Below are 23406 nucleotides of genomic sequence, written 5' to 3'. Positions count from 1 at the left end.
GTGGCCAGAATATCTCCCAGAGCTCTTACAAGCATACAATAATACTGTCCATAGTGCCACAGGGTATGCGCCATCGTACCTGATGTTTGGGCGACATTTGAGACAGCCGGTGGATTTAAACCTAGGTGTTGAGCGGGAATCCCCATACCACAACCTGGGAGGGTGGGTTAAGGACCATCACCAGAAACTATCTTTTGCCTATGAGATGGCTAGGAAGAAGATGAGGGCAGCAGCCACCCAAAACAAGAGGGCTTATGACCGAAGTGCGTGGGCCCTACCATTGGTGCCAGGCGAGAGAGTTTGGATAAGGGAGAGGAATAGGCAGGGACAAGGCAAGTTGCACCCAGGTTGGAGCTCAGAGTCGTATGTGGTAGTGGAAGAGGTTGGCAATACAGGTGTAGTGTATAGGGTGCAGCCGGAGAAAGGGGGGGGGGGAGGTCCTCCATCGGAATGCACTAAAGTTGTGCATTACCCCTGCAGCAGACTACCACCCAGAGGGGCAGGGAGTCAGCCTTGAGGGAGAGATGCTAGTTGAGCCTCCATTTTATGGTTTTGTGCCCAGCACTCCAGCCCAGCAGCCGGGAGAGTTGTCAGAGGTGCGGCACTCGACGAGGCCTAATTTTGGTCAGCCACCCGCCCGTTATAGATCGCTTGACTAGGGTGACAGGGACTGTCACAGGTAAAATATGGGGGGATGTCACACAGTGGAAAATTGTGTTTTTATGTTTTGTTTTGGATTGGACTGTGTGTTGGTGCATAGTGTCAATTTTAGTTGCATGATCTTATTGTAATAATTTTTATTGCATGATTTTATTCCATATTTATACTGTGTGTTTTGTGTTGTTGTACAGTATTCTTTTTTTATTCCACTGTGGATTGGACAGATAATTGGGTGCACCTGTGAGGTGGGGGCGTGCCCCCCGAGGTGGCCTATTGGCCGCCAAACGGACTTAAGGGAGATAGTGAGTGCAAAGACAGAAAAGAGAGACACACGGAAAGCGAAGAGCAGGAAACCAAACGTGTGCAGACGAGCACATGTATAGAAGGACCGGCCTGCCTGTGAGGCGTCACGAGACTTCCGGCGATCGGCCAGCATAACCCGGCGATTCAGTTCTGACGGACAGAATAGCAACAGTGGAAGGCGACGTGTGAAATCCACAGTAGGGCAGAGGGGATGCCTCTGCCTGCAACCGTGAGTATCGCTTTCCCACTGTTGGGCGCTAGGCGTGGCTTTGCAGGGGAAGGGTAACAGTGGCTGTGCCGACAACGTTGCTGGCCCGTGTTTGTTGTTTCAGGGCCGGGCTACGAGGGAAGCCGTGTGCGGGTGTGGAGAGTGGCTGGACTGCACGGTCACGCGCCGCCAGGTGGGGATAGGAGCCTCCTCCCTGGCCTTCTGCTGGCGAGATTTCCCCATCCCGGAAGAGGAGCTCCCCTTCTGTCTCTTTCAGCTAAGGAACATTTGCCCGAGTGTGTGTGGTTGGACACTGGGAATAGAGGACTCTGGGGGGGGAAGTTTTTTCATTTAGCTTTGATTTTTTTATTGTATATTTATCTCTGCCGGTAGGGCTTTTAGCAGGTTGTGAACATTTATTTTTCATTGTATAGTGGGGATTTTAACTCATACTTGTGATTCTGGCTGTTCTTCTAAAAAATAAATGGTGTGTTTAAAGCCAACCCAGTGTCCGTACTCCGAGGGCTGATTCACTCTCTCCCCTTACGCTTGTATGTATATAGACGTGGTGGCGAAGATTTAGGTCACCAGTTTAGCGGCTACATAATTTTGGCGTTATCGACAGAATACAAGTTTGGGAGCAGTGTTCAGTGCCTGGGCTACAGATATAGATGATAGAATGCAAAGTCAAGTGTTTAAATCAGCTACCCTCGTTGAGGGTTGTGAGCAAGGGGTGCACAGACAAGACTTTTTATTGCCACGTGAGGATTCATGAGTAGTGTTCATCCACAGGGATATCAGAGGAGCTGAGCTTCAAGGATTGCTGGCTGTGGGATCGTGGGTTGCTGCTATGCAGCAGTGCTTGAGGAGAAGCATGAAGCCCAGGTTATGCCTGGAAGGATCCCAGTAGTGCCTGGCTGAGAGGAGTTGGTGTTCTAATAATCCCATATATTAGCTATGCTATGTGGTCACAAAATTGAAGAAAAGGAGGTTATCTGGATGTGGGAATTGGACTGTATAACTCACCTATGCTGTAACTTTCCTAGGATACATTCAAAGGAACTCGTTGGTAGCAGATTATTGCTGATGTTTCATGTGTTACGTGTACAGAAGGGACTACCAGAGACACATTAGCCAGCAAGGTCAAATGTTGTCCAGCTACCCTCCTGGACAGAACACCTGAATGTTGTGACGGGGACTGTCACAGTTAAAATATGGGGGGATGTCACACAGTGGAAATTTGTATTTATCTTGTATATTGTTTTATTTTGATTTTTGGTGTTTGTTTATGAGTGTCGTTTTATTTGCATGGTTTTGTTCTGTTTCTATTGCATGGTTTTAGTGTTTTACATGACATGGTTTTAATCCACTGTGGACTGGCTACACATGGGACAAATTAGCTGATAGGGACCACCTGCTGAGGCATGGGTGTGTCCAGAGGTGGCCTATCAGCTGTGTAAAGACCTTTTAAAAGCAGGCTAGCTGAGCACTGAAGGGGAGAGACCCCAGACTGGAAGGTGAATGCTAGATGGCCAGCGTGACACGGTGACCCAGTCCTGACCTCATGGAACGGCAACAGTAGGAGACAACGCGTGTGATTGGCAGCAGTGCAGAGGTTTACCTGCATTTGTGAGTAGGGTCTCTACTGTTGTTTACTGGGTGCAGCTGGATTGGGACCGCCATGGCCATGAGCCAGGGCTGCTTCTGGGACCATTGTTCTGGCCCCTATTTGTTTTTTTTTCAGGACACCGACGCAAGGGGAGCTGTGGCGGTGGTCGCATGATGGATTCGGGTGCAGAACGCAAGCCGGGCTGGGAAGTGATGGGCCAGTGGAAGGACAAGAAGATGGGAGGCTCTTTCTTGTCTACCGAAGACGAGGCTGGCGTGGACTCTGCTCTAAAGAAGGAATTCCTGGCCTGCTGATGGACCCATAATGAACATGTGGCATAATTATTAGCAGGGTTTTTTTTAGTGAATGTAGAAAATGGTAGTTTTACGGGTTTTAGAATTGTTTTATTTAGTTTTAGTAGATTGACAACGTTTTACTACGTACATATTAATGGTGTTTTTATTTGTGCTCCCTGGTCTAGTAATAAACTGTTTCTGACTAGACCTGCTTCATCTCTGTGCCCGTGGTATCTGACTCGCTTGCTCCCCCTTGCATTTTAAAGAATCTTTCTTTTTAGCATGACATTCTGGCGCGACTGCTTTAGTTCCCCCGTTTGTTACACATGCATAAATATATATGTATATGTTGAGTGGCCAGAACTCTCTAGGATAACTAACCAAAGCATGTACGGTTGATTTAAGCTGTGCACTCACATGTCGTTGTGCACATGTCCATCCATCCCTCAGGAACACTGACGCATTGCTTTGCAGTTTGTTTTCACGCATAATCACCTAATATTATACCTGCTATTGCAATCTTAGCAATAATACTAAAAAAGACTTTGCTATAAAACAGGAAATGGATGCAACATACACATTTTTACACACTAGAGATCAGTTTTATTTAACAAAGTTTTTCCTACAGTATGTACAAATGTATTAAAATAGAAAACCTATGTGCAAAAGACGTGCTATATAAAACCACATCATGTCATCTTGTCACATCTTTCTTCTAAGTTGTTTCAAAAATATTAGTCAGTTTTGTCTTTGTCCACCTTCATTTTTCTACTTCCATGTGCACGGGAGCGCTCCTGTAGTCGAGGGGCTCCAAGTGTTGGAGTGTGTCACTGTTACACCAGGATGGTGTGGAAAAAGTCAGCCACAGTGGCCGCCTCAAATCTCTTTAGACCCTTCTTTCCGGGCTGATCAGAGACCGATCCCTCTCAGGTGGGCTGGCCCTGTCGCTGGCAGTCAGTCGGATTAGATAGCGGCTGGCCATCTGCAGGTTCCACTGGTATTTGACGAGGATCTTGACGCAGTCCTCTCTGGAGCAGAGGCTCAGCGAGTACAGCTGCTCCATCTGCAGAGAGAAACAAGAGGAGGAAGCTCAGAAGGAGAAACCCCCCCACTGTGGGTATGGAAGCAGCACAAACATAAGCAGCAGTTTACCGTAAGCAGCATGTAACATGTGCACAGACTGCAGATTTCCTCTCTTTAACTACTTGATAGTAAGTTTATAGTTAATAAGTATTGCTTTAACATGCATGAACAAACCTGTAAAGCACAGCTGGATACCCTGTTAGGGCTGATCTGGACACAGATTCACTGTTGGTTACATATTAAACTCACCTCTACTGCCCTGTGACATCCTAGCATTAAGTGCACAAACCAGGCGATAAATAGCTGCCATAATACAAAAATATGTATGGGCCGAGTTACCTACTTTTGTGCCCCATTTATTGTACCAATCTGTTGGTTTCTGAATTCCTCTTTTGTAGTCTTGAGATGAGCATTTATGCTGTCACCATCTTGGTTGCAAAAAAGCTGATGTGATGAGGAAGGGTGGTTGCAGAACCACTGGCTAATGACCTCTGTTTTTTATTGCCATAGTTAGTGTTGATTTAAATAACGTAACTTAACTAAAACAATAATGGTCCCGAGCTTTTAACTCAGAGACCCTCTGCAAAATTCATATCATGAGTTAGAAATATACCACCTGCCTTTATCTCCTGCTAACAAAGGGCACAAAACAAAACAAGACTTCTTGTGCTGTATTAATGTGCATATTTTGAGTATTGTGACTATTTATGTGCATGTTGAATAGGCAGTATATGTTAACATTATGACTTTTTTTATATCGTACATATACTGTTTTGAGTTCCCTAGATAGCCATTTATATTTTACAAGTATAAACTGGATTCCTTTGGCTTGTATTTTATCATTAGCTTCAAAAACAGGTGCATGCAACCGGGATTTTTAATATTCTTTTTTAATTTTTTAGTTGCTGTTCAACTCGCACTGGGTACCAGAAGATCTAGACAGCATGATGTCATTTGTTGGTTTATCCTGTCATCATCTTCATTGCAGAAAAGCTGATGTGGTGAGGAAGGGCAGTTGCAAAACCATTGCCTAATGGTAATGTGGGTAACCTGTGATTGATAAATTAGCTAATGAACGTGCGGTTTTATACCACAGATAATCCTCTGTTTTTAAATATAATTTGAACAAGGCACAATTTTTATTCAGTATGACCCTTTAATGACAAAGTTTTTGCTGACAGGAAACTGTGTCCCCATACCCTTCTATATGAAGTCTTTTTGCAACCACAGCTATTGTCATCTGTTGGCCTTCAGATATAATGCAGATCATTTGAGACACTTCCACATTGGCTTCATTTTTCCAAAGCGGAAGCTACGCCCATGTTTTATACTGTCTATGATTCAGTAATAGCCAGTAAAGGACTTTTGCACAACAAATGTGTCATTGTGAAGTTGACCTTTGATTTTTTTTTGGGACATAAAATGTTTTTCAGGTGAGCCCTTGTTTCCCTACAGGTGTTTCACAAAATTATTACTAATCTCTTATACAATATCAGTCTGACTTTTTACTCTTCTTTAACTTCAGCGTTGTATAATCAAAAAGTGTCACAGTACACTCTATGTGTATTTACTGTAGTCTTTGTGGTTCCTGAGGAGGAGCAGGAGGAGGTGGCTGTGATTTCTGGCATTTTGGCGCCACCTGGTGGTCGAAGCTGCCCCAGTGTTTCACAGATCGCACCCCTCCTTCTTGACTTCCTCCCGCAGCTGCAGCCAGCCTTAACAAGTTTAAACGTCCCTGGTAACATCAGTCTCCTCTTTCTGCCCAGTGCACAAAACCCCTCATTTTTACAGCTCAATGACCCACCAAAGCCTTAGCCTTAACATCCTGGAAAGGGGGAGGAGACTACAGAGAAGTGAAAGCATGAGAGGCTAACAGCAGAGCTGCAGCTAACGGGTTAGAGGAAGATGACAGCAAACCTCTGTTTTCCCCCACTTAAGTTTCATTTCTTGTCGCTTTCACTTCAGGGGAAACAGCCAGAGAGGTGAGATATTTTTGTGTGAGTGTGTGCTGTTCCTCACCTTATCAGTGCTCGAGTGTTTTTTTTTCTTAGTCTAAGGAGCTTGGAAAGAAAAGCATCTGGACTTCTTTAAATTTCTTGAAGATGTTTCACCTCATCTGAGAAGCTTCATCATTTCTAAGAGGAAATAGTGGGGAGTCCAAGATTTGCTCTTAGAACTGAAGAAGCTTTTTTCTGTTACACCCACCCCTCCTCTTTTTTCTCTTCTTCTTCCCTGTATCCTTTTAGTTTCCCATAGAAACCGTGGGATTGCATCGGGAAGTTTGACCTTTTTCTTCCTCCACCCAGAAAAGCTCTTCACCGTGTCTGCTCCTGTTAAGTGACAAGATTTCACATTTATGGTGACTTTTGTTTTCCTGTTTTCTTTGGAAGAAAATATTAAGAAGTAAGAGTGTTTATGTATATGTATATATATATATATATGTGTGTATATATATGTGTGTGTATATATATATATATATATATATATATATATATATATATATATTTATAATCGTAATTTTTAGCGTAATTTTAATGTGTGTATGTAAATGACCTTTAAATTTGGTAAAAAATTTTACGTTTGTTTTAAAGGTACTTCGGTTTTATTTTGAAATCCATGCTTTTATTTTGAAACAGGAAACTGGCGCAAAACCATTAAAGGGCTTGTTAGTAACGTTTGTTTTAGGATACAATAAATAGTGTGCCTTAAAGTGAAAAATATGTACGTTTCCTTTGCCAATTAGTACCTGGTTGACAGTGGCACAAGGTTAGTTAATGTTTCCTTTAACGGAACAAGTTACGTGCAATCAAAATGTCGTTTAATAGAGTTAATGTGTTGTTAACCTTGACCGTGACCTTTATGTGTAGTTGTAAGTTAGTGAGGTGATATAATGAATTGAGTGATGTAAATTTGATGTATATGCTATATGTGAGCAGGAGAAATTTGTTTCTTTTGATGTTATGGTATTAATATTGTTGGTTTTGTTTTGCTCCTAGCTCTTACGGTGTCTTCAGGGCTGGACTGGGACAAAAAATCGGCCCGGGCATTTTGACTAGAGACCGGCCCACCAGGTATTATAGGAAAAACCATAAATCCTTTGAATGAAAACAAACACTGTTGTCACAGTGATGTACACTGTCTTGTTGGTATATATGTATCAGTCTAATAAACTTAAACCTACACCATCCTCCCTATTCTGGTATTCTAAACAGTACCCGAAAGTAGACTGCTTGGTCGAGTTAACCTCCTGAACTATCTACAACACATGGTGAAAACCTGAAATTAAGACAGAGAAGACTAGAGGTGAGACATGATCATTACTGATTACTGATGACAGATTTAGATATATTTTCATAAACCATTCATTTGCCACATCAATAAACAGCATGGCAGGGCAAAATATTTTTTCTAACATGGCAACCTTTAAAAAGTGAAAGGAGACAGAAAGACAGGTGAGAAAGAATAAAACTTAATTGACTTTTTGATGGCATTTTACACACAGTACTGGTACAGAATCTAGAAAATGTGGGAAAATACTGGCATCATATACAGTACTTAGCTACTTCTGAAGAAATTATGATGGGACCCTAAAAAAATTACTATGTACAATAATGGATTTCTATATATTTTACATCAGATGAAAATGTTTGTTGTAAGATTCAGATAATTTTTTGTTAAAAGCGAGACATTTTAAATGAGAATAAGAAAGAAAAGTATTTCTTTGTGCCCCCCTCTCCCTGTTAATGCCCTACCTGGCCCCCTGGCAACACTTTGCTAGACCCGCCCCTGCACAGTTACCAGCTGTCAGCTACATAGAAAAGGATCCTGGTGTTATTTGTCTCTCAGAAACAGTTCATAACTTCCCTTCAACCCATTCATGTCACCTAAAAGGTAAACCTGTTTCTCCATCACCTGTTCAGCTCTGATGATTCAGTAAGGACATCTCCTGGTTTCATCTGCATGTTTCCCTCTCACCAGATATCCAAACCGATATCATGACCAGCAGCTTTTACAGCTGTGGCTCCAGCAAACATCAGCTGATACTAGAAACTAATATTAAATAAATTCTAACAACAGCTGTTTAAGCTTAAATGTGCTGCTGTTGTTTAGCGCGACATCCAGTTTCCTGTTTCTGACGCAAAGTGGGCGATAAATAAACAAGAGAGAAAAGCCGATCAGCTGATCATTGATCAGTTTCATGATTGAAGTAGAAACAGGAGAGGGAGGGGGAGAGAATGGGAGAAGAAGAGGCAGCTGTGCAGCAAAGACACAGAATAATTCCAGCTTTGTGTCTTTTTCATTGTAGCTGAAGTCTGGGACAAACTGTGTTCCTTTTCACCTCAGTACAAAACACGCAATATTTACTCTGAATACGAGAAGATTCCGTTTTTTACAGGACGGTTGGAGACTCTAATAACTAACCTTATAAATAAAATAAAATAAAACAAGTTCAACATCAATAATATCATAGCACCTGCCCAGCAGTATATAAACTCCGTCATGCTAGCTAGTAAGCAGTACGAGTTATTGTAACTGACTGTAAAAAGTCAGCACAACGAAAATAAACTCCACCTAAACTTGGTTTATATCTGACCCAGATAGACTGCAGGTCATAACTTCTTACCTGAAGTTCAGTTCACCGCCTCAGGTCTCTGCTCCTTCTGCGTTTCTGTCATCCACCTGCCAGCGTTTTGCATCTGCTGGCCTCCACCACTTGCTAATATTACTGAATCTGTGGAAGCTCTGCAATAGCCACCACCAAACAATTGAGTTATTTTTACACATCTCCCAGCATCTGGCCAATCCACCACCTTTCAGTGTTTATACCGTTACAGGAAAAAACAAAAAACAAAAAAACAACAACATAAAAACGAAAAATCACCATCGGCCCACCGGGCAAATGCCCAGTATGCCCGATGGCCAGTCCAGCTATGGGTGTCTTCACTGAATGTTTCAATAAAAACTTTTCCAATAAAACCTCTGTGAAGCATCAGTATAAGAGACCATCATTCAGCCAGGGATGCTACAGTAAGAGCTTCAGCCTCACGAGTTTCACCTGACTGCCAAAGTCTATGATGAGAGAAGAGGGATTCATGGTGATGGTCTAAATGTGACACTCGCTCAAAATGGAAGCATCTCAGATATTAACTGCAGAAGCAGAAGGCTCAGATCAGATAAAGGACATCTGTCAAGCAAGCAAGGATGAGGAACTTCGCAGATCTGATCGCCCAAGAAATCCCACGGAGAAGATGCTTGCATTTCAGAGAGAGGAGGCACACAAAAAGGAGAAGCGGCTCATGCACCTTTATGATCAGTGGAAGATCCAGGCACGTAAGGCAAGACATCAGCTAAAGCTAGACATTCCAGAGAGTGAAATCGCAGCTCTCATTGATATCTTAGAGAAATACATGAATGATGTTACAGACATTTATGTACAAATCAGAGATCACCTCACACCATCCAGTGAAACGAGACGTCGTGTTGATGCATGTGAGGCCGTAACAAAGGACATTATTAAAATTGCATATGAAAGAATATCAGGCTTAGACGAAGACTATGATAGTGAAGCAGTCAAAGAACGCCTTCGTGAGCTCCTTAACAGAGACTATGCTCATTCCATATATGGATCCACAGTTTCACCTCCAAGTCAACACACTATAGACTCCATTGTCGCAGTAAAAAGAGCAGATGCTGCAGCAGAATTAGCAGCAAAGGAAGCGGAATATGAGTTGTTATTGGCGGAAGGAAAACAAAAAGAAAGGATCCAGCTCTTAGTAGAGCAACAGAAAAGGGATCTTGAAGCTCAAAAACATGAACTAGAAAGACTAAGAGCTGAAAAGGATATAAGAGCAGCACGAGCAAGATTGTCAATTTACAACCAAGAAGTAATGCAGGAGGGCAGCTTGTGCTCTGCTAACAGCAAACTAAGGAACCAGGAACATATGCACCCACATCAAGCTGTGTCTCCGGCCCCAGTTCAGCATCTCACAAGATTTCCAGCTTCACCTCCACAGACAGATGTGTCCCACTTAGCTCAAGCAGTACAAGACAGCATAGCCATGAACAGACTTCCAATGCCAGAGCCACCTGTATTCACCGGCGACCCAATCCAGTTCATTGAATGGAAATCTTCATTCATATCCCTCATAGATAAAAGGAACATATGTTCAGCTGACAAACTGCATTATTTGAGAAGATATGTGGGAGGCCCTGCACGAAAGACACTTGATGGTATCTTTTACAGGGAGGATGATGAAGCGTATAAGGATGCATGGGATCGCCTTAATAGCAAGTACGGTCAACCATTCGTCTTGCAGAGAGCTTTCAGAGAAAAACTAGCTAGCTGGCCAAAGATCCACTCAAAGGATGCAGAACAACTCAGAGCATTCGCCGACTTCCTACATGCATGTCAGCAAGCCATGCCTCATATTAAAGGGCTGGACATTCTGAATGACTGTGAAGAGAACCAAAAGCTGGTCCAAAAGTTACCTGAGTGGGCAGCTTCAAGGTGGAACCGCAAGGTGACCCAGTTTATGAAGGACAGACGGGAATTTCGAGCCTTTCAGGACTTTCTCAACTTCATGTCATTAGAAGCAGAGATTGCCTGTAACCCAGTAACTTCCCTCCATGCATTACGTTTATCAGACTTACCTGCAGAGAAACATCATCTGAAAGAAAGGAAAAATAAATCTACTGTTCTCCATACACAGACACTTACAGAGAATGAGAAGAATGTACCATCCAAGACAAGCTTAAAGCCCCCTTGTACGTTCTGTCATGATAACAAACACCGCCTACATAGTTGTCCAGAGTTTAAAGGAACGCCTCTGGAAGAGAAAAGAAAGTATGTAAGGGAAAACAAACTCTGCTATGGTTGTCTGAAACCAGGCCATAATGTTAAAGACTGCCGCCACAGACACTTATGTGATATCTGTAAGGGACGACACCCAACTTGCCTTCATGACGACAGATATTCCAACATGAATCCTGTGTTAGCCCCTAATCAGAACACAGATGAAGCAGCTATGACATTGTCTCTCAATACAGAGACTGAGCACACATCTACGACTACATCCATGATTTTGCCAGTCTGGGTTTCCTCTTCCAACAACCCAGGAATAGAAAGGCTTGTCTATGCTCTGCTCGACACCCAGAGTGACACTGTGTTTATTGATGAAGATGTTAGTCGTAGCTTGACAACCAAGACCTATCCTGTAAGGCTAAAGCTAACCGCCATGATCGGAAAGGACACAGTAACACACAGTGAAAGAGTCTCAGGTCTCAGAGTGCGTGGCTATACCTCCACAATCTCAGTGAATCGAAGGCACATTCCTACCAGTGAAACGGCGAGGCATTGGAATCATCTCAAAGCAATAGCAGATGACATTCCGCCACATTTAGACTGTGAAGTTGGTCTTCTAATAGGCTATAACTGCTCACAGGCCGCACAGACCTAGGATGGAGCATCATAGGCTGCTCACCACCTCACCTTGAATCTCCTCCTGTCGCCAACATATGCCATAGAGTAACTGTCAAAGAGCTTCCTCCAGTGACACCATCCGATGCCATTAAAGTACTTGAGTCTGACTTTAAGGACATCAGCAAGGACAGCAGAACAGTGTCTCAAGATGACATCCTCTTCCTGAATATGCTAAAGGAAAGCATTTACATGAACGCCCATGGTCACTATGAGATACCTCTCCCTTTTAAAGAGAGACCCTACCTTCCCAACAACAAGCAGTTAGCTATCATCTGGCTCAACCATCTCAAACGAAAGCTGCTGAACAACAAGAACTACAAGACTCACTACATAACGTTTTTGAATGAGGTAATTAAAAACAATGATGCTGAAGAAGTTCTCTGTGAAGAGAAGGAAGGTGAAACATGGTATATTCCACACCACGGAGTTTATCATTCCAAAAAACAAGAGAAGCTCAGAGTGCTTTTTGATTGCTCGGCTAAGTACAAGGGAACTTGCCTAAATGATCATCTCCTGTCGGGCCCAGATTTGACAAATACTCAAACTGGTGTTCTTATCAGATTTCGACAGAACCATGTTGCTCTGATGTGCGACATCAAAAGGATGTTTCATCAGTTTCATGTGCGCGAAGCGGATAGAGACTACCTACGTTTCCTGTGGTGGAAGGATGGAAACTTCAGTGTGGAGCCGCAGGAATTCCGTATGAAAGTTCACCTTTTTGGTGCTGCATCTTCACCGGGATGTGCCAACTATGGGTTGAAACATCTCGCTAAGGAGAACGAGAGCCTGTTTCCTCTGGGCTCCCAATTCATTATGAGGGACTTCTATGTGGATGATGGTGTCACAAGCATAGCAGATGTAGATGAGGCTATTCAGCTCGCAAAAGAAGCGCAAAGGCTCTGTGCTATGGGTGGTCTGCGACTACACAAATTTGTGTGTAACAATGCAAAGGTGCTTGAGAGTATAGCACCATCTGAGCGTGCCACTGAAGTAAAGGCTCTTGATCTTGCCTTTAGTGATTCATCGCTGGAAAGAGCCTTAGGAATCCACTGGCACATTGAGTCAGACAGTTTCAGGTTCCATACCCGTTTGAAGGACCAACCAGAAACCAGCCGTGGTATACTATCCACTGTTGCCTCTCTTTACGACCCACTTGGGCTTATTGCTCCTTTCCTGCTAACTGGGAAAAGGGTTCTTCAAGAAATGTGTAGGCATGGTACAGGTTGGGATGACCCACTCATCAGTAAACTGCAACCAGTCTGGAGATCCTGGAAGAGTGATCTGGCAAATTTGGATAAAATCACCATACCCCGATGCTATGTACCAGCTGACTTTGGAAAGGTCACAAAGAGAGAGCTACATCACTTCTCTGATGCAAGGACGTATGGTTATGGCCAGTGCTGATATTTGAGACATGTGAATGAAAATGGAACTGTTCATTGTGCTCTGATTATGGCAAAGTCCAGAGTTGCTCCAATCAAAGCTGTGACCATCCCCAGTTTAGAACTGACTGCTGCTGTTGTATCAGTTGCAGCAAGCAATACTCTAAAGGAAGAACGGGGAATTTCAGGGATTGATGAATACCTCTGGACAGACTCCAAGGTTGTACTGGGGTACATTAACAACGAGGCACGTCGCTTCCACACATTTGTATCAAATAGGATTCAGAAAATACATCTCAGTACAACTCCTCAGCAGTGGCGATATGTTTCTACTAACAAGAATCCTGCAGACCTTGCATCAAGAGGTTCTAGTGCAAGCAAGCTTCTGACATCGAACTGGTTTACTGGATCCAAGTTCTTATGGGAGAAAGAGGTATCACCAGAGGTAGAGGTAATCCCAGAAATCCCAGTTGGGGACCCTGAAGTTAAAAGGGTTCAAGCACTAAATTTGGAGTCTGCAGAACAAGTGACTCTTTCAGACCGCTTGTCAAAGTTTTCTTCATGGTGTAAGGTCAAACAAGCTGTTGCACGACTTCTTCGCCGAGCCAAGAGTGACAAGTCAACAAGTCACAGCACAGTTCAGGAGCGAGAGGATGCACAGCGCATCATTATAAGAGATTTACAGAGAGGAGTGTATCCAGATGAGATCCAGCTACTTAGTAATGGCTTACAACTTTCACACCAGAGTAAACTGTTTCGATTGGATGCCTTTCTTGACAAAGATGAAATCCTCAAGGTGGGAGGAAGACTGAAAAATGCATGTCTCCCTGCCTCTCAGAAACATCCAATGATCATTCCAAAGGACCACCACATAACGAGGATGATAATAGCTCATCATCATGAACAGGTTAAACACCAAGGAAGGGGTATAACCATCAACGAGATCAGATCAAATGGATACTGGATCCCAGGAATGAACAGAGCTGTTGCATCTTATGTGCATCAGTGTGTCAAATGCAGGAAACTCAGGGGATCAGTGGAGGAGCATCGAATGGCAGACCTGCCATCTGAGCGGGTGGATCCATCTCCACCTTTCACTTATTGCGGAATGGACTGTTTTGGGCCATTTTTTACAAAGCAAGGGCGTAAGGTGAATAAACGTTATGGTCTGCTTTTCACATGCCTTTGTTGTAGAGCAATTCACATTGAAATGGTGAATGATATGTCAGCAGATGCCTTCATTAATGGCCTCCGATGTTTTGTTTCCATAAGAGGAGCAGTACGACAAATAAGATGTGACCAAGGAAGCAATTTTGTTGGAGCTAAGAATGACATGTATAATGCGCTGAAACAAATGGATGTCAGTCGTCTGACTGCATTCTTGGCTGAGAGGCAGTGCGACTTCATTATGAATGCTCCCCATTCAAGCCATGTTGGAGGTGTCTGGGAGAGACAGATCAGAACAGTAAGAAATGTACTTCGGTCCACTCTTTCACTCTCACCTGGAAGATTAGATGATGCCTGTTTGAGGACATTGTTTTACGAGGCAATGTCTATTGTGAACAGCCGTCCACTCACTGTGGATAACCCGAATGATCCAAATGGTCCAGAACCGCTGACTCCTAATCACCTACTCACTATGAAACCCACTGGAGCCTTACCACCTCCGGGGATGTTCATCAGAGAAGACATGTATGCTCGTAAGAGATGGCGTCATATCCAGTATCTAGCAGAGCAATTCTGGAACCGCTGGAGAAGAGAGTATCTCTCTAATATTGCCACTAGACAACGTTGGCATATTTCTAGAAGGAATCTGAAAGTTGGTGACATAGTCATCGAAAGGATGGATGATCTGCCACGGAACGAATGGAGATTAGCCAGAGTTGAAGAAACAGTCGCTGATAAAGATGGACTTGTGAGGAAAGTTAAAATTCGTCTTGGAGACCAGAAAATGAAAAGGGAGGGTCAATGTTCTGGCAACCCATCTATTGTTGAACGGCCCATTCAGAAACTGATCTTGCTTTTAGAGGCTGTCTAAGACAACGACTATATCCTTTATTGTATGAAGACTTGTGGACATTACCTGCGGGCTCATGCATGGATAAATCTTTATTTTCGTTATGTAAAAGGCCTTGTGGTTAAGGTCATTTGTTTTTAAAAATCATTCGTGTTATGGTTCTCCCTTTTGTTAAAACATTCATGATTTGGTGGGAGTGTAAATGACCTTTAAATTTGGTAAAATTTTTTACGTTTGTTTTAAAGGTACTCCGGTTTTATTTTGAAATCCATGCTTTTATTTTGAAACAGGAAACTGGCGCAAAACCATTAAAGGGCTTGTTAGTAACGTTTGTTTTAGGATACAATAAATAGTGTGCCTTAAAGTGAAAAATATGTACGTTTCCTTTGCCAATTAGTAGCTGACAGTGGTACAAGGTTTGTTAATGTTTCCTTTAACGGAATAAGTTACGTGCAATCAAAATGTCGTTTAATAGAGTTAATGTGTTGTTAACCTTGACCGTGACCTTTATGTGTAGTTGTAAGTTAGTGAGGTGATATAATGAATTGAGTGATGTAAATATTAATGTATATGCTATATGTGAGCAGGAGAAATTTGTTTCTTTTGATGTTATGGTATTAATATTGTTGGTTTTGTTTTGCTCCTAGCTCTTACGGTGTCTTCACTGAATGTTTCAATAAAAACTTTTCCAATAAAACCTCTGTGAAGCATCAGTATAAGAGACCATCATTCAGCCAGGGATGCTACAGTGTATATTTATATTCTCATTCATACTCAGAGTTGATGGTTTGTTTGAGTTTTTTGTGCTCTCTTACATTGTATGGCTTTTTCCCTTGTATTTCTCATTTGTGCCATGGTAAAAATTGAGATCTACTTTCTCAAGTTTTTACAGCAACAACTGAGCTCATATATTCAAATTCAGTCAAATCAAACTGTCTGTATATCTGAAAAGATTTCCCTCCAGTTTACCCAGGTGCTCCAAACCAGCCACCCTATCCCATGTCTCAGCCCGGCGGAGGACCCTATCCAGTTCCTCCTGGATATGGACACCCCAGTCAAGCCCCCACACCGGGCTTCATCATGGGCTATTCAGGACAACCTGCGGTCATGTACCAGCCAGGACCCGTAGGGCCAGCTCCAGGCCCTGAATACGGTGGCCCACCAGGAGGGATCTCCCCAGCTCCTGGAGTTCCAGCAGTCGCTGTTGGTGTCCCACCTGGACTCGAGTACCTCACACAGGTAGGGCAGAGATAGGTTAAAGCACCACAGTTTTTTTTTTTTTGTTTTCTTTTATACGCCGTCCTGTCCAGCAGCTTTTGGAGTCACAATTATGATCTGAATGCACTCTTTTGTATGATTTTGTATGAACCTGAAAAGCTGCTGGCCGTGGGCGTAACCTGATACAGTTCCTCGATCTGTTGTAAGAGAAAAGGTCACACGTTTAAGACTGTAGTGAGTTAAAGTAGCGGTTTCTAGTTCTGTTATTGGCTCATCATTGAAAGACTTGTAGTTTGCTGCACTTTCTGGTGGTCATTACTCTCATTTTGGATTTGGAAATTTGTGACGTCAGTTTCCTTTTAAAAACAATAGGTGAGGTCTTTCCCGTTGGCCTTTTGAACCCTGTTAAAGATCACATTCGACATTGTTCTCTTAAAAAATCCTTCTATGGGATTTCTTTGTGCAGATATTAAAGGAAACACCTCCCATTTTATACACGTTAGTGCTTGATTGGCTTTCCAGACAAAGAAAAAGAAGGTATTTTTGTTTAACTTTTGTTTAACTAACAGAGTCTGATGGAGCTGAAATACTCTGTGGCTTAAAGAATGAATCTCCAAAAGTTGATTCTGTTCATCTGGACGTAGCGTTTTGTGGGAGAAACGTTTCATCACTCATCCAAGTGACTTCTTCAGTCTCAGCTGACTGCAGTCTTCCCCAATCTTATAAACAGTACATTTGCATAACGACTGAAACCAGCCCACTGAAGGAACAATGGGCTGTGAGGTCAGTTCCTTAATCATAATTATGCAAATTCTCATGACCATTGATCAACAATCACTGATTGCAGCCATTCCCCAACTCTCTGTGAATGGTACTCATGGCAATTGATCAGTGGTCTTTGATCAGTGGGTTTTGGTCAGTGGTTGTTGATCAATGGTCATGAGAATTTGCATAATTATGATTAAGGAACTGACCTCACAGCCCATTGTTCCTTCAGTGGGCTGGTTTCAGTCGTTATGCAAATGTACTGTTTATAAGATTGGGGAAGACTGCAGTCAGCTGAGACTGAAGAAGTCACTTGATGAGTGACAAACGCTTTCTCCCACAAAACGCTACGTCCAGATGAACAGAATCAACTTTTGGAGATTTACTTTCCTGGATGATTGAGAATGCATCAAGACGTTAAAGAATGAATGTTTATCTGGGAAGGTCTTTTGCATTGTGAATGCCTGATATGTGCTTTTAATTGTTCTTATAAAGAAGACACTTTCAAACTGCAGGATGTGCCACAGAGTTGCCTCATTTTCAGTTTGCTTTCTCTCCTTTGGCTTTAGATTGACCAGATCCTGATCCATCAGAATGTCGAAGGTGAGGCGCGCATCTTGTTCAACACAGAATATTTAATCCTTCATCAGCTCATAAGCAGCTGTGTGTGAGGTTTAAAGCCTCTCAAGATAAATACGAATGGAAGAAAAATGATGTCTGCCCTTGAAATTCCTTACTTATCGTTACTTCATTGCTCACTGTTTTCCCTTCTCTTCTCCCAACCACGCCCAGCATTCACCGGTTTTGAGAAAAACAGACAGTATGAAATAAAAAACATTCTGGGTCAAAAGATCTACAAGGCCAAAGAGAAGAGTGACTGCTGCACCAGGAACTGTTGTGGCTCTCTGCGCAGCTTTGACATGACAATCAAAGACAACATGGACAGGGAGGTCATCCGTCTCATCAGGCCTTTCCGCTGCGTCTCCTGCTGCTGTCCCTGCTGCCTGCAAGAGGTCTGTCCACTCTAATGTTTCTGTGTTTGAGTAGAAGTGACTTGGCAAGTGTTGAAAGAGGTTAATGGAGTCATATTATGTTCATTTACCACACCTAGACCAATATTGTTCCCGGTCAAAAGCATTTTTGGTGTCAAATCTGAGTACTCATCCATCATATCTGGACTATTGTATTTGACCTAGATGTGCTGGTTAATGTTTAGCTATAGTAAATATCTGAAGAGACTCTGATAGGGAAGAATAAACTCTTTACTTTCTGTAGCACTCGGTTCATAGTTTATGTTATAAGCCATACCTAACCACTTTTTTGATTAAATAAAGATAGATGCAAAAGTTAGATCAGATAAAGACAAATAAATGACATTTTTTTATGTAATGCAGAAATTAAAAGAAAAATCTGAAGATTTTAAGAGAAACGTGCTCTGTAGTTTATTCTGTGAGGCTTATACTCATGACAGCTCATCTGCTGTTCAGGATTTACTTCTACTTATCAGACATGTTTTTAGTGGAGCTGCTATACAAATCTGATTTTCCTGCATGTCTAAACCGTGCTGGATCTCCTCCAGTGTGTCAAAATACTGAAAATTTGATTTTTAAAATAATTTTTGTTCGGGATGGGAAGTGGTGATTTAGTGATTTACTGCTGATTGGTCCAGGTGACCAAAGAAATTGCTCTGAGTTATCAGTGTGCTCTGTGCTGGAAACAACTGCATGCAGATTAATGTTCTCTGCATTGATAGTCGCTGCAGACCCTGCCTGTATCATCATCAGTGCACAATGTAAGCACTTATAACGAGGCTTCCAGAGAGCAATCAAAATATTAACAGCTACTAACCGTGGTCCATCCAGGCATGCTCAAGAAGATGGTGTTAAGGCCAAACTTAGAATCAGGGAAGGCTTTTGATTCAAGAGCTCTCTGATCACCCATCATACACTGTTCTATAGCCTGTTTAGAACATCAAATTCAAATTTATTATCAACAGACTTTGGTTATTAAATTGTCAGTGTGTTTAGCACCTTGTTCTGTGCACTCCCTTTAGGTGTGCCATGTGATATTTTATTTTTTTACTTTTTGTAGTGCACATTATAGTGCATATAACTGACATTTGATACTGCTACTTGGAGCCGGACTGGAAGAAAACCTTACAGAGGCCTATCAGTTCTTAGTTCTTCATAACAACCTGCAGCCTCACAGTGCCAGCGGCTCATACTTTTACCTTTACTGTTACTGTTACTGTTGCCGAGTGGTTGCTGCTGACTGGTGTTTCAGTGCCTTTGTGTGCCACTCTGCTCAGGCAGGGGTTTGTTAAGACCATGAATGACCCTTTGTCTGTCCAAACTATCTGCTAGAAACCCTGATCCTTTGCCATCCGTCCACTGAGACCTTTTTCTCTTCGCCCGTTCCCACTGGCACGAATCCAAGCAGATATGCACTCATACTGCAGCTCTCTGTTTACTCAGAGAGGAACCATGTGAGATGCATTCCCTTTGTTTATATGGTTTAACAATCAAGCAGTCAGCCTCACTTATCATTCCTGCTGTCCAGCGTGACACTGTGCAACCGTCTGACGTTATATTTATAGCTGTCAGTGTCCAGGAAAGAGAGCAAACTAAGCTCTGTGAAATAATTTTCTAATTTTGTGCAGAGCCACTATGTGTCTAACTAACTATGTGACCAACAGATGGAGGTCCAGGCTCCACCTGGGACCACCATAGGGTACATCAAACAGGACTGGCACCCTTTCCTGCCAACGTTTTCCATCCAGGGAGCAAACAAGGAGACACTCATGAGACTGGAGGGGCCCTACTTTGCCTGCAACTGCTGTGAAGATCTCAACTTTGAGGTGAGCTCAGAGGATCTTTGTTTGTGGGGGAAACTGAACTTTAAGTAGATTTCATCCATCAGCCAACAGTGATTTGTTACAGATTGGTGGCAGTCGCAGAGATGTTGATGATGTTTTTAATAAACTCAAAGGAATAGTTGATAGTTTTGGAAAACACTTTCTATTCACTTCATTGTAGAGTTTAATGAAAAGGTTGATGCGACTCTTATCTGTCCCTAAAATATGAATGTACACCTCGAAGTCAGGCTACTATTCAGCCTGTGCCCTGAAAAAATTAAATGCTCCCATTAGTCTCACTTTCAGGTTTCCCACATGACATCCTGCACACATTACTTGAGAGTTGACATGATACAACTACTGGCTGCAAGGACAAAATTTCGAGTGGTTGTTGTTGGAGGTTGGTGGCTGACGCTAGTTGTGATTAGTCGCAGGAGGGGTGCTGCACCATCTTCCTGTAATTATTTAGTTCGTTGCAGTTGCATGAAAGACTCGTTGGCAAACACTCTCTAACTACGTAGCCCAGAGATAGTAAAACTTGAAAACGTGTGATGTAAAACAGAAATGGAGACTGCTCACCTTCAAAGTAAAAGTTGTCCCTTAGCACTGCAGCAAATACGATCAGGGAATATGCAAGTGGTTGGTCAACGACGGGTCTCTAGCAATCGATTTCACACTGACTACCATCAACCTCCAGCAACCAACCTAACAACTTGTCAGGGAATGCACATTTTTCAGTCATTACTTTTTCACCCTGCCATGTGTATATGTGAAAAATGCAGAGGTGGGGAGAACAGCAGCAACACCTTCATACAGAATAGACTGGGCAGTTAATAATTATAAAAACAGGAGCTTTGGTGGAGGTTGGTTGCAAAGCAGCTTGCAGGTGAATTGCAATTGTAGGCAGGCTAAAGCAGCTTAAAAAGCAGATCAGGTCAGCTGATCTGCCAGGATTGCAGCAGAGCTCGACTTTTGTCATCTGTTTCCACAATCGTTGTCTCTGAGATTTTCTTTATTTTGTCTTCTTTTTGTTTGTTGGTGAACTTGCTTGTCAGTATTTTCTCCCACTTTTCCAACACAGTTACAGTTACTTTTCCAACACTAATTCATGGAAACTAATTTTTCCCATTATTTCGACACCAAGTGAATGATCCTTAGTGGTGCTGGTGGTCTGATTTTGTTACCTTTCATACAGAACCAAAAAAGCTGGTTTATCTCCTGGTGAGCTAACTGCATATTAAGCTCATATTTCTCAGCAAGAAGGCAAAACAAATTTAAACAAATCAGCAGCAATGTTAACAGTTTTGAGCATTTAAGAAAGCAATTGTGGCTGACGAACGCTGGTATTCTTATTGTTGTTCAGCTGAAGGGGAAAGATGGTGGCCCACCCATTGGTCGCATCAGCAGGCAGTGGAGCGGCCTTCTGAAGGAAGCCTTCTCTGACACGGATAACTTTGGCATCCAGTTCCCGCTGGACTTGGACGTGAAGATGAAAGCTGTGCTGATGGGCGCCTGCTTCCTCGTTCCTCACGATCTAGATGAACATTGTTGATTTTGAAATATGTGGCTTGTTGCTGAATAAAAAAATGTAATACTTTTGACGTTGCTTTGCAGGATTTCATGTTCTTTGAGAAAGTTGGAGAGGCCAACCAGCGAAGCAATGTGTTTTCATAACAGAGGAAACAGGGAATGTTGGGGGGGATTTCCTGTTATTTAACATGTAAAAATTTTTTGTTGATTTTGTTACCAGTCCCAGAATCTGTTTATATACACATACAACTCATTGTGAGCGAATAAAATCTTGATTAGATTTAATGCTGGAAATCTCTCCAAATGCAAAAACTGAAATGAAGTTTTCAGTGTTTCTTTACAGTCTGTAGATGTTTCACCTCTTTTTAAGCACATCACTGTATTCGTAGCAAACACTTTACACTACCAAAGAAAATTAAACTTAGAAACGGGTTTGTACACGCATCCTTTTGAATGTGCTTTTGCTGCACTTGTGTTCACATTTCATTTCTTTTTCTTTTTTTTGTCACCACCAGTTTGTCTTTTATTATTAGTAATTTTATGTGCTTGCTCGAGCTTTATGAAGAGATTGTACGGTTACATTGTAACCTTGGTTCTCTGAGTGAGAGACTATCTCTCCACTGCGTTACATATTCACTATGTACAGGGTAACTCTGTAAGACACCCTGCGAGGAGACAGTGCAACTGAATCCCAGAGTGAAAGTACCAATGAACTATATACAAATGTGCATATTTACGCACCAGCCTGGTCAGGGCTTCGTCAGACGCAAAGGCCGAGCTGGGGGGAGGGTCAGCCCACGAGCCGCTTGGCTGACCGCCAGGAAGCATAGCACACCGAGCTACCAATTTGGGTCCAGCTGGCTGCGTAAACCCGTGACATGCGGCCAATACACCAGACAGAGTAGGCGCTGTAGACTGAGAAGCCATCTCTAGACCCAGCAGTCTTAGCTAATTAAAAGCCAATTTGTAATCTTCCTTTCATATCAAAAATTCTTGAAAGAGTTGTTGTCAAACAGCTAACAGATCATCTGCAGAGGAATGGCTTATTTGAAGAGTTTCAGTCAGGTTTCAGAGCTCATCACAGCACAGAAACAGCTTTAGTGAAGGTTACAAATGATCTTCTTATGGCCTCTGACAGTGGACTCATCCCTGTGCTTGTCCTGCTAGACCTCAGTGCTGCGTTCGATACTGTTGACCATAATATTCTATTAGAGCGATTAGAGCACACCGTAGGTATTACAGGTACTGTGCTGCAGTGGTTTGTATCATATCTATCTAAAAGACTCCAATTTGTTTATGTAAATGGAGAGTCCTCTTCACACACTAAGGTCAATTATGGTGTTCCACAGGGTTCGGTGCTAGGACCAATTTTGTTTACATTATACATTATTCCCTTGGGCAATATCATCAAAAGACATAGTATACATTTTCACTGCTATGCACATGACACCCAACTCTATCTATCCATGAAGCCAGGTAACACACACCAATTAGTTAAACTGCAGGAATGTCTTAAAACTTAAAGACCTTGATGGCCTCTAACTTTCTCCTTCTTAATTCAGATAAAACTGAGGTTATTGTATTCGGCCCTGAAAATCTTAGAAATACGGTATCTAACCAGATTCTTACTCTGGATGGCATTACCTTGGCCTCCAGTAACACTGTGAGGAACCTTGGAGTCATTTTTGACCAGGATATGTGCTTCAGTGCACATATTAAACAAATATGTAGGACTGCTTTCTTCCACTTGCGCAACATCTCTAAAATTAGAAATATCCTGTCTCAGAGTGACGATTAAAAACTAGTTCATGCTTTCATTACTTCCAGGCTGGACTACTGTAATTCATTATTATCAGGATGTCCTAAAAACTCACTGAAAAGTCTTCAGCTAATCCAAAATGCTGCAGCAAGAGTACTGACAGGGACTAGAAAGAGAGAGCAGATTTCTCCTATTTTGGCTTCTCTTCATTGGCTCCCTGTTAAATCCAGAATTGAATTCAA

The 23406-nt window shown here is 42.4% G+C and overlaps 1 protein-coding gene and 1 long non-coding RNA gene across 5 annotated transcripts; one reads left to right on the top strand and one right to left on the bottom strand.

The window, feature by feature from the left end:
• Positions 1 to 3656: 3656 nt before the first annotated feature.
• LOC120438947 lies at positions 3657 to 6308 on the bottom strand. Its single transcript, XR_005612272.1, has 2 exons — positions 6179 to 6308; positions 3657 to 4139 (listed from the first exon to the last, which is right to left on the bottom strand). It is a non-coding gene; the product is annotated as an uncharacterized LOC120438947 (long non-coding RNA).
• On the top strand, positions 6116 to 21849 carry LOC116310399 (phospholipid scramblase 2-like). Of its 4 annotated transcripts, XM_039609547.1 has the most exons (8): positions 6116 to 6141; positions 6406 to 6518; positions 7156 to 7230; positions 16003 to 16277; positions 17591 to 17624; positions 17814 to 18034; positions 19717 to 19878; positions 21239 to 21849. In XM_039609547.1, exons 4-8 carry the CDS (start codon positions 16038 to 16040, stop codon positions 21425 to 21427), a joined length of 846 nt encoding a protein of 281 aa, XP_039465481.1. In that variant the 5' UTR covers positions 6116 to 6141; positions 6406 to 6518; positions 7156 to 7230; positions 16003 to 16037; the 3' UTR covers positions 21428 to 21849. The 4 variants fall into 4 exon arrangements, with proteins under 4 accessions (XP_039465481.1, XP_039465482.1, XP_039465480.1 ...); XM_039609548.1 differs by lacking the exon at positions 6116 to 6141 and having other exon boundaries at positions 6203 to 6518; XM_039609546.1 differs by lacking the exon at positions 6116 to 6141 and having other exon boundaries at positions 6424 to 6562.
• Positions 21850 to 23406: the final 1557 nt, after the last annotated feature.

This window comes from Oreochromis aureus, linkage group 3 (genome assembly GCF_013358895.1).
Source record: "Oreochromis aureus strain Israel breed Guangdong linkage group 3, ZZ_aureus, whole genome shotgun sequence".
NCBI classification, from domain to species: Eukaryota; Metazoa; Chordata; class Actinopteri; order Cichliformes; family Cichlidae; genus Oreochromis; species Oreochromis aureus.
This window is presented reverse-complemented; position numbering and strand designations above follow the sequence as displayed.